The 12019-nt window shown below is 31.7% G+C and overlaps 1 protein-coding gene across 4 annotated transcripts; it reads right to left on the reverse strand.

Annotated features, from left to right (window-relative positions):
- Positions 1–395: 395 nt before the first annotated feature.
- Positions 396–3734, reverse strand: LOC131616455 (uncharacterized). 4 transcript variants are annotated; one of them, XM_058887787.1, is made up of 7 exons: positions 3291–3734; positions 3090–3183; positions 2836–2903; positions 2299–2355; positions 1586–1822; positions 1086–1160; positions 784–861 (listed from the first exon to the last, which is right to left on the reverse strand). In XM_058887787.1, exons 1-6 carry the CDS (start codon positions 3393–3395, stop codon positions 1131–1133), a joined length of 591 nt encoding a protein of 196 aa, XP_058743770.1. In that variant the 5' UTR covers positions 3396–3734; the 3' UTR covers positions 784–861; positions 1086–1130. The 4 variants fall into 4 exon arrangements, with proteins under 4 accessions (XP_058743767.1, XP_058743770.1, XP_058743769.1 ...); XM_058887786.1 differs by having other exon boundaries at positions 784–865; XM_058887784.1 differs by lacking the exon at positions 1086–1160 and having other exon boundaries at positions 396–861.
- Between the last annotated feature and the right edge of the window lie 8285 nt (positions 3735–12019).

Below are 12019 nucleotides of genomic sequence, written 5' to 3' on the forward strand. Positions count from 1 at the left end.
CAATATGTAAAAGCTAATCAATCTCTTGTTGTAAGTTGTATTTTCCTTGAATAGAACGAAACCTACCAATATATAAAGGTTGATCATTCAATCCATTGAATGAGAATGTTCTCTTCACACTTTATGGTTTCTCACGTGTTAGGTGATAAATTGATTAATACTAATAGTCAATTATTAACTGAAGTCCTCGGTTGACTATCTCTACGCCAACTTAATCTTAATCTTAATTATAAGATTATTATATAATTTTCAATTATCAAAATGTCATTGAAGATGATTTGTGTGATTTAACTTAAAATATTATTTATTTTCCGTTTGCCTTCAAACAACACTTCGGTCCATTTTGAGATCCCAAATAAATGCCTAACAATTACGGGTAAACAAGAGAAGATTCATTTCAAGTCAAAACATGACATCAAGATTTGTATCATAATGTAACAAATGACCAACAATATTACACTTTTGTTTTAAATAACTTGAAATGAAATGATACAAATATGCATAAATTAAATACCAAAATGACTTGTCAATTAAATTTCAACTCAAACTCTTAACATAAGTGTCCAATAGCTAGAAGGGTTGGCATTTGTGACATCCCTCCCTAGGACTTCATAGTACTAACACAAACTATGTGTTCTTGCTCCTAATCTTTTTAGTTGTAGCAAGTCAAGATTGGGAAGTTCTCAAGACCAAAATACTAAAGTTGACACACTAGTTTGCAGAAATTCCATGATTATCATTAGAGGAAACATCATGGCCATATGAGATTTTTTGTTTTCTGCCTCTTTGTCTATTGCTACCTCCTCCTCCTTGAATTCCCCCTTTTTCCTTCTCCACCGCATCTTCTTGATGGCGCTTCACCTGTCTTCACATAAGAATAAACAAAATATTTGATCAATGTTAGGCTAGTCTATCAGTCTAATACACGAATATAACATGTAATGTACACACGCTCGAAATGTCTAGTACCTAGATCTCTCCCTAAATGGAGATGATAATTAGGGTTTTATAGAAGTACTTGACCAGCCAAAGAGTTAGACATACATGACATTTTTTTAAGGAGAGGATTAGGGAGAATCACTTACCACTTTGACACACTTCACACATACTCCATTGTTTTGTATCCTCATTCATTGGTAATGATAATTTACAAGATTGACCTTGATAACATGAACAAAAGAAAAATACCACTAATTAACTCATGAGAAAATTCTTATCGCAACTTAACTACCTTTTTCTTTTAACCAATTAACTCTATATCTTTCATTGGTGTATTTGTTCAAACTTCAATGTATGATGACCCATAGAGTTCCCACATAACCCTACATCTATGACACAATATCCAGACTCCAAATCTTTAGATCATTCCCACAACCTCAAAAATCTTATCTACTTCAAAGTAAACCCCACAACTCAACTAAAAGTTAAACCTACCCTTTTGATTTTCATAGCAATTTTTAATTTTATCCAACAAAGAACAAAACAAGGAAAAATACATGCAACACATAATCATAATACATGCCATAGATGTAATGTAACACTAAATAAATTCAAAAAACTATAAACATTGTTAGAATATACTGACCCCAAAACAGAAGTTCTGATAATTAGCATCGAAGCTAGACGAATCCCCTGCCATTCCATAATTCATCTGGTTGGAATTGCGTTTATTAGAATTAGAACTTTCATTATAATTCATGAAACTAGATGAAGTTGAGCAACCAGAAGAGTTCATAGAATTGCTTCCATCTAATCCAATATCTGCTTGAAACATATCACTAAACAATTGCTGCAACTCCTCAAAGCTCTCCTCTCCATTTTCCTATATCACATAAATTAATCAACAATATCATTCCAACCGGCCGTCTTAAGTTTTTGAAGGGTCTTAAATACCGTTCAACTCTGACAAAATAAATAGAGATCATGTCGTGTGATGTAGTCTGTCTTGCACACCCTTAAAAAGAATCTGCACTTACATTATTATACATGAACACATCTCGAACCATTAACCCACATGGGCCCAAGATTTTCAAATCTTGTTTTGATATTTTTAAATCATATGAATTGGAAAAACAAAAAACAAATAATATTAGGACCCAATCTCAAAAGGTGAAAAGTAGCAACTACATAGTATTTGGCTAAAGAAGACACTCATGTTTGTCTATCTTTATCCACTAAATAAAAAATATATATAAAACAACAACGTTGTTGGTTTGTGTCTAGCTTTATTATCACCTAAAGTTCCACTAATTATAAGCAAACAAAAAAAATTTGCAAAAAACTAAAAAAAGGACTCACATTTGATGTAGTTTGGCTCATCATTGTAACCATTTCATTCAAAAAATCACCCATACCCTGCAAAACAAAGTTCATTTTTTTAGATTAGTACATCAAAATTATTGGATCTAAAACACATTATCTAATTCACCCCTTTTCTCTAACCAAACTTGATTCAATGAATTATTCCCTTTTATAGATACATATAAACAATAATGCCCCATGTGCTATGTGACACACACATTGACTTAATTTGAAAGAAAAAAAAAACGTGTCTATGCAAAATGTATCAAGATTGCAGAGGTGCAGATTCGATCCAAGAACATCTCATTTAACATATCAGATTGCAACATCTCATTTAACGTATCAGATTGTATTGGATTGCAACATCTCATTTAACGTATCAGATTGCAGAGTTGCAGATTCAAACCAACCACTTCTCATTTATTTATTTGATTTATTTTTTAAAAGTAAAATTTTACAATTAATTTATTAGATAAAAAAGAAATCTATATATATTTCAGAAATGAAAAATTAAAAAAAAAATTAGTGACTTACATTTTCATCATCATCATTGTCGTAAACTCCAACGTCGTACATTAACCTCTTATTCGCGTCAGATAAAACTGTCACAAAAGAAACACTATTTACATTTTAGACCCAATATTTAAATAATAATAAAAATTTCAACTTTTCATCAATTTTGAGAAGAAAATAAACAAATAAATCATGGGTCAATTTCCAACCATGAAAAAAATTATTATATATTAAAATATAATAAAAAAACACATGAAGTTCATGTGCAAAATTACCAGAATAGGCCTCTTGAATCGCCTGAAATTTCTTCTTAGCTTCTTCCACAAACTTCACATTTCCTGAAGCTGAACAACGATCTGGGTGCCATTTCTGTCCAAATTCATCAAAAATCATAAAAAAAATTTGATTTTTACATGAACAAAAAAACAGAGTAATTAACAAAGAAAGAGAAAAAAAAAATTAGATTAAATTCTAACCATTGCAAGTTTCTTATAAGCATTCCTAAGCTCAGAATCAGTGCATTCTTTATTCAATCCCAAAACCGCATAAAAATCATTGCTTTTGTTTCCTTCACTATCCATTTTTTTTCCAACAATAGCAATCTTAATTTTCACAACCTAGTACTCTCCAAAAGAACAAACCAAACTAATGTTTGTGTCGGCAAATTGAATCAGGATGCAAATTCCGTACAACCTTAAAAAAAAAAATGAAGAAGCTGAAAATTCATAGATTTTCACAATCACAATAACATTATGTTATGATGTGATTATATATAAAAAAATTAATATTAATAATATACAACTTGGATGACAACTTGGGTTTTGTTTAGTTTAGTTTAGTTTTGTTTAGGTTAGGCTACATGTTTGTGAATAGGTATAGGTACATGAATGAAGGGTTGAAGTGCAAAGAGAATACTCTAGAGACCTATAGTTCTAGAGTTTATATATAGTTTTTTTTTTAGTTTATTTAAATATATTTTTATTAAAATATGAGAGTGGTGTTTTTGTTTTTAATGATTAATTAATTGGAAAAAAAAGAAGTGGTTTTGATGTAGGGTTGAGATTCTATGTTGATGAAGATATTTTAGTGAGAAAGTGTCTCCAGAAGGTTCTTTGTGGATGTGAAAGTCCTTTAACTCCTTTTGTTGTTGTTGTGTGTGTATAATGAAATGATAAAGTTTTTTTTTTTTTTTTAATATAAAGTGAAAACGTGAGATTGTGAAATTGTTTTTATAAAGAGAAATAAAAGTTAAATTATGGGTGGGTCCCATTGGAGATGGTATAAGGCTGTTTAATTGATTTGGGAAGGAATTGATTGATCACACTCCATTGTCTTTGTCAGATGATAAAGAAATTGGTAAAAGGTTGTGGAGCTTGTAGAAATAGGTTTGTTGAAAATATGTTTGTAACTTTTTTGGTTTATTTAATGTGTCAACTTGCAAGTGAAGTGATGTGAGCTTTGAATCTAGAAAATATTGGGTTAATGAGTTGGAAATGTACTATGAAAAATTCAAAATAGGTTTTTTTATCCTATGTTGTTTCATTGGACCAAGAAGAGTTGATAAACAATTGGAATTTATCCTATGTTGTTTCATTGGACCAAGAAGAGTAGATAAATAATTTTGTGGGTCAATGAGGAGGAGTAAGAAGTTTGTAAGATAGAAATTTTGTGTACTTCTCTCTATGGTTTTAGAGCTCTTATATAGGTGTTTAGAGTAAAGTTATAACAATACTCATACTTGTTGATCAATTTTGTGATCTTTGCCTTTTGTCTATTGATGGTTGGCAACAAGAAAGAATTTTGGTTTTTGAATTGTATGTTATGAGATTACTACATGATGGATTAGACTCAGGTTCAATCAAGAATGATTACTCCCAAGTTGAAAATATGAAGAAAAAAAACAATGGTGACTAATTTCATAGCGATGAGTAGATAGTCTGAAGAGGATTTTGTCCCCTTGATTAAAGAGGTGGGAATAATTTGAGGAAACTTTTATCTTGAGTTCGAAATGAAGATGATGGTGATTTGATATGAACCTTGTGATAATATGATGAAGATTTTGTTTGAGTTTTAGGCGCCTGTGATGGCCTAAGAGAATATTATCTAAGTGTTTGATGTTGTCGAGAAGACTCTAGTGAAATTGAGTGGTGTACATGGTTACTTCCATTGTGTTTCTTGATAGATGCCTTTGAGTTCTTTCAAAGGATTTTCTTGACATCTTTTTAGAAGGATCAAAGTGAAAATTTTTAATTATTGTTTAATCTTTGGAAGATTCCTCTCTATTTGAATGAGTCTTGGAATCATTGTTTACCCATGTTTTCACTATGATTGCCCGTTAGTTCAAACGCCTGAAGTGTGTAATCAAGTTTCTAGACCCCTAAGTCTGCAACATTTGATTTTCAGACATTTTGGTTTCATTGAGATCAAAAGGAATATAATGAACATACAAGATCAAGAGTTTGAGATACTAACAGATTTTAAATAAAATTTCAAAACTGGCTTTCTAATAATATTAGGACTCTTGGTAAATTTTTAAAAACTGTTTATCTAACGAATTTTTTGGATTTGAAAATTGGTGTTGAAAATTTGACTGAGTTTTAAAATTTGATGATGCGCACTCGAGAGATACAGTTGCTACATGTAATAAATTATTGGAGATATTACATGAGTAAAAAATTTATTAAAAACTCAAGAAGGAAGAATCCTTAAAAAAATAACATTTAAAATGACATAGAAAAGGACAAAAAGGCTCCTACAAAAGAAACCGATGACTCTGACTGATTTAAGGAATTAAAACAAGAGGATGAGAAAACCCTATGTCTTATGAAAGACTACAAAGGTGATGAGATAAGCTTTGTAGCGTCAAGTTATAAATGAAACAATAAAGATGATTTTTCAAAGCAGTTGTTTAAAGAAATCAATGAATTTTTATCTCTGACTCCATATAAGGATATGATTCCACTTATGAAGAAATTTTTAGAAGGATTCCCAGAAAGAAAGATCTAGAAAAATAAATTAAGAATTTTTCTCATATTAAAAAGTTCTAAGAAATTCTAAATACTCAATATAGTTTTTATGATTTAAATTGCGCTCTTTAATTTTATCATTGTCTTCAATCATCTTAGTGCTTAATTTTAACAATTGTTTGTATGATAACTTTGTTACCTCATATTCATCTTCTTTCTCAGAAGTTTTCAAGCAAATTTCATCTTCTTTGTTGGAAGAAGATTTTTTGAAGGTTCTACTAGAAGTTGACTCTTTGAGATTTCTCCTTGATGTTGAATCTCTGAATGTATTGTTCATTGAATATTTTTTCCCCTTTCTTTATTTGAATATTCCACTAGATGAGACTTCTTTATATTCTCTTCTTGATGAATTTCCTTAATTTGATGTTGAATTTTTGTGGATCGTTCAACTACTGAGACTATTCTTTTGAAGGAGAATGTTGGAGTTGATTTTTCTTCTTCACACGAGTTCTTTGATGAAATTGCTATAGATGATTCTATATTTGAGTTCATGCATTCATCCTTTAATACTTAAATTAACACATTCAATTTCTCAATGATTTTGTTCTTATATTTTTCCTAAAAATCGTAAACATTCTCATCTCTCGATTCAAGGATTGGATCAGTTTTCTGATTCTAATTCTTAACTCTTAGATATTTGTTAGTGACTAAGGTTATAACATTACTTCCTAATTTTCTAAAGGTTGAGAATCATTTATGAAGGAAGTACTCATATTTTTTGTCTTGTGTGTTCATTCTCTCTTGTTCGATACTTGAAGAAACTTCATAGATCATCTCAAGAGTATCTCATATTTTCTCGGTGAAATTACAATTATAGAAACATTGATTTTCATATAAAGACACGACTTATAGATTTTTAGTTTTAAAATTAATTTCAACCTTTCTCTTTTCTTTTTCTGTCCATAAAAACTATGGTTTGTCTAATATTTCACCATTAACAAAGTGAGTAGGGATAAATAGACAATTGATTATAGTTTTCCATAATTCAAGATCAAAACTTTGAATGCACATTTTTAATTTAGCTTTCCAGAACTCAAACCTATCTCCATTGAACAATGGAGGGGTATTTAGAAAAGTCCTCTTGTTAAAAACAATGTTGGAAGTCATCTTCCTCTTGAGATGATTAGTCTTTAAACAAAAGTTAGGCTCAAAGTCAACTTGTTGAACATATGACTCAATACACAAGATTGTGTGAATCATGGAGGTTTGAAAATCTTTGATTTAAAACAAAATCATTTTCGAATTCAAAGTTTAAAAATATTTCATCAAAAACGTTTTAATAAATAAGCAGCGGAAATTCAAAGTAAAGAAATTAAGTGGAAAAAAGAGATAAGGGAAGATAGAACGACACTAGAGAATTATAGAGTTTCGATTTAATAAAGTGACATACTCCTCTTTCCAAGAATTGATTTTGATATTGTCCATTATTTGCTTCAGACCTTTTACAAGGTTAAGCCCACGAACCCCTTTATACAAGAAAATGAAGTTATAGGCTAACTTCCAACCAAACAACAAACTAAACCTTGAAGCGGTTAATTTATAAACCAAATAATGAACATGGCTTTGACTGGTTAGTCTCTAAGAGATTTTGCACAAGATGATCCCAAACAAAGACGGAGTTTTGAGTTGGCTATCTTCAGAACTGAATCGAGATTTTATACAGGCTAACCACAAACCATACCAAGATTTTTATCAGGATGATCTTCAACCTACTGAGTTTTTAACTGGGCCGAACTCAGAAATATGGTGAGATTTTACACTAGGGTGATCTCGGGCAAATAGATCTTTAATCGGAATGAGCTCAAGAACCCAAAAGAGAGCTTTTCTTCAATGGCAGAGTTCACTAACCAAATGGAGATTTCAAAAAAATCGCCAAATACAAACAAGAGCTTTTTCAATGGTTTATATCCAACCTAAAATAATCATTCTCTAAGGAAGAATGATTTAATCAGGAGAAAAATCTACTCTTGATAAATTTATAACTTAGCCTTCACCCGAAAAAAATTCCCTCGTTAAACGCAAGATTACTCTCAAAACACCATGGCTAAAAATATGAGAAAAGTATAAATGTGTTAGAGAGAAATGAAAAGCGGAGTTTTTGCATGTTTTCTTGAAGATTTAAAATTATAAGAAGCTCTATATTTATAGCCTAGAAATGGTGTAAATTTGAAAACAATCGACGAGTCAATCAAACGACTAATCAATTAGGCATTGTAAATAATCGATTATTGCTGGCCAAAATGGGAGGTTTAGATAGAGAGTCATTACCAATCATTAAGAGACTATTATAATCCATTATATAATCGATAAAGCATCATATAATCAATTAGGCTATAAATCTAATTGGTTAGACGACTTAATTTTTTTTCTAATTGAGATGACAGTTCTCTAATCAACTAGATAGACTTCACAAACATTTTTTAGTTGTTTTAATAAAAAGTTAGAGGCTTATTAAAGTTTTAAATGCGTAAGTGTGTGATTTAGACATAATAGTACCATAAACACCCTTGTGTCTTTATAATACACTGATCATTCAGACAAACACGACCAAACGAACTTTCACACTTTCTCCCTTTCACACTCTGAAGCTTCAAGTCTTGGCATTATCTTTGACTTTAGTATCACACAAAAACATTGAGTCTTCATGACGAGGCTTGAGATATTTCCATGTTAGTTACCATCATCTGAGATGTTGAAAGTTTTAATCAGTGGTGATCTGAAATCCCAAGTCTTCGCTTGAGAGTCGTTAGACTGTGGTGTTAACTTCAACACAAATGTCTTAAGCTTGATTTAGAAGGATAGCTTGATCTTCATCAACCACCTTATGCCTTTTCGGCCGCTTGAGCTGACTTTAGAAGTTTCTTGTCTTCAAGTGTTGTCATCATCAAAATCATGTAATCATTGAAGCTAACTAGTTGCCTCTTGGATCTTGCTATCCGTGATCTTTATCATCGTAAATCAATTCTTGATTATACCTTCAAGTACATAGATCAACATCAACTTTGGGATCCCACATCTTCTTATGCACGTCTTCTTGACAATTGAAATAAAGGTAGTGTTATACCCCAAAATTTGCCCACATCTTTTTTCAAGAAAACTCCAATCTGAAAATTAAGAGTTTCATATAATCATGGATTTTTATTTCAAATATCCTAGCATATGAAGTACTTAAATTTCAGAAATTTCTCTTACACAGTAACTTGGCTAACAGTGGAATTTATTCTTACGCAAACGCCAAATGCTGTTCATTACACCACAAATACTATTTATTTTACAGATAAATAGTACTAACACAGTTCATGCAGGGTTAAATCTTTTTGCAGGCGCAAAAGCAGGAAACTCACACTGTACTGGTAACAATTGTTTTTGGTTTCCCACTAACTTTTGTACTATATTCCATTATTTTCAAAATCTTTTCAAATCTCTCCTTTCAAATTCAAATCTCAACTTTATTCTCCATCTCTCTTTTTCCAACAATACCTTACACTTTCTTTCAAATCTCACTTCCACTCAAATTTTCCTTTTGTACGGAATCACATCATTCCCCAACGTCTCTTTCCTTCTTTCCATTCTATAAATACCTCTCATTTTCTTCCATAAAATCTCACATCAAATTCCAATTCATCTTTCAAATTCCTATCTCATATCTATTTTCTCTTCTTCCCTAACAAGAATGGCAAAGTGGATAGAGACACTGTTTCTTACAGTCATCACCATTGCTACGGTGATCATGACTTTCTTCTGCCTACACAGTCCTGAGGAGTGTGGACCTGCAATGGTTATGCTCCCAATCATCTACATGTTATTGATCATAGCATGGTTCATCAACCGTCATTTTTAAAATTTGTCGTGTTTCTTATTTTCTTAAACGTACCGTTTATTCGTCGTACTTTTCAATATAGTATGTAATATTTATACTGTCAGTATTAAATGTTGTACTAGTTGTCATAATATTGCTTAATTACTAAGATAATATTTTGTGTATTTTCTGCCAGTCAAATATTTCTATTTCTGTGCATTAAATAATTTTCAGGTTATTATCGGTAATTTTGCCCGCATACCGTAAATATCAGTTATTTATTATGTTTCTGTTTTCTAACAAGTCATGTAAATAAATTTTCATGCTTCACACCAAACAAAAACAAAAATAACAACAAAAAAGAAAATTAACTTTGACAGTTGATTTTTCACTTTAACTGCTGCTTCAGTACACGAACAGTCAGTTGACAGACAAACTGCAGACAGTACAATTCACAGTGATTTGTACAATCAATCAAATCAATCATTCACAATTCAAATTTCCAAGATTTTTGTGTTAGAAGTCTTCTGAATATCACATGATTAGCAGAAACTCAACACTGCACAAAAATCAGGTACGCTTAACTGCCTCCTATACAGACAGTCCCTAATCAGGGTTTTTCTTGTTTTAACAGGAGCAACAAGTTTTGAGAGCTCAAATGGATTTCATATACATCCATACATCTCAAAGTACCATCATACAAATTTTCAAACTTCAATTCACTCAGACGCACCGTCAGCAGCTCAAACAGTCAACAGACGACCCGTTTGACCAAAAAAGTCAACTGACAGTCAAAAATGAAATTTTTTGCCAAAGTCCATATTTTGTCAAAGGATTCAACATTTGATCATTGGATGATCACAATTCATCAAGGAAAGATCAAAAATCAACAAAACCCTAAGATTCAAAATTAGGGTTTTTGCCTGAAAAGTCAACTCAACTTTGACTGATCATAACTCTCTCATCCTTCATCCAAAAAATGTCAACCAAAGCTCATTTTGAAGGAAATTCAATTATCTTTCAAATGCAATTGATCCCATGGTCATAGCATTCACCATTTGGAAAATATGGCCAAAGACATTACAGATCATTTTCAAAGTCAACAAAAAGACACTTTTTTCAAATGGACACACAAGGAGAACCAAAAATCATTTTGATATGAGACCAAAGACATTGGTTAGAGGACTCTTTGAGGTTTCCAAAAAGTGCAAGATCTCCTTCATATGACAAAAATTGAAGGATTTACACCTTGTTGAAGTTGGCTAAATTTTGGGAAAATACATGAAATCAACATTGCTCAAAAATGTTTTTTTTCCAAAAGATGCCAAGTTTTTATGGTCCAAACATCTTTGCCATGTTACTATGGGCCTCCCACGACCAAGATTAAGCCCATATCTTTATTGGCCATTTTTTGCATAATTTTATCTTACTTTAAGATTAAAATTAAAAAGAAAATGCATGGATAATTGATGGCTTGATCTCCAAGTATGACACACCTCCAAAGTCTTCATTTTTCTGCAGAAAATTGATGCCCAAGACAAGTGCATTGAATAGAAGAAGACTTGGTCAACAATTCAAAGATTTTTAATATTTTAAAAATCAAATTTTCAACAAGAGCAATCAAAGCTTCTTGCTTCACTTCCAAGCAGCCTTTGGCTTATAAATAAGCTATTCTACTTCAGCAACAGGGGAGACACGAAAAAGAGAGCAAGAGTATAGCAAGAAATCTCACAAAAATTCTCAAAATTTCCATATACTTTGTAATTTTCAAATTCTATATTCCAAGCAATATTAATACAAACAATCATTTCCAATCATCTTCTCAAGCAACATAGAGTAAGATTGAACTCCTAATACAGTCCCATGAGAGTCGTATCATGTGCATAGAGCTCTTCATGTACATATGCAATTGATTTTCGTTTTCTTAGATATAATCAATTTCCATGTAAACTAACCATCCTAATGTGTTCATGAGGTCCTATAGGAATGATCTGGGCTTTAACATGTGAGCTTCCACGTGAGAATCACCTCATGCCATTGACAAATGCATATAAGTGTTCAAACTTTGATATCTTCGAATCCCTAGCTACAGACCTCAAACCACAAAACTAATGCTATATTTGGACTCAGGGCATCCTAATTAGGGGATCTGGGTCACTTTCATTCATTCTTAACGTTTGTTTTTTGCAGGTTGTGAAGTTACCAAAAGCTGCATTTTTATCGTTAAAATAGGGGAGGTTAAAAACCCCCGCTATTTGAGTCCAAAAACCAGACTTCTGGAGGTTGAAGACGACCACGCGTCCCAGCGTGGTTCGTCAGCCCAGCCTTGACTTTTCTGCATGCATGCGTGGCTCATCCCACGCTTCTCATTCGCTGGTCA

This window comes from Vicia villosa, linkage group LG7, assembly GCF_029867415.1.
Source record: "Vicia villosa cultivar HV-30 ecotype Madison, WI linkage group LG7, Vvil1.0, whole genome shotgun sequence".
NCBI lineage: Eukaryota > Viridiplantae > Streptophyta > Magnoliopsida > Fabales > Fabaceae > Vicia > Vicia villosa.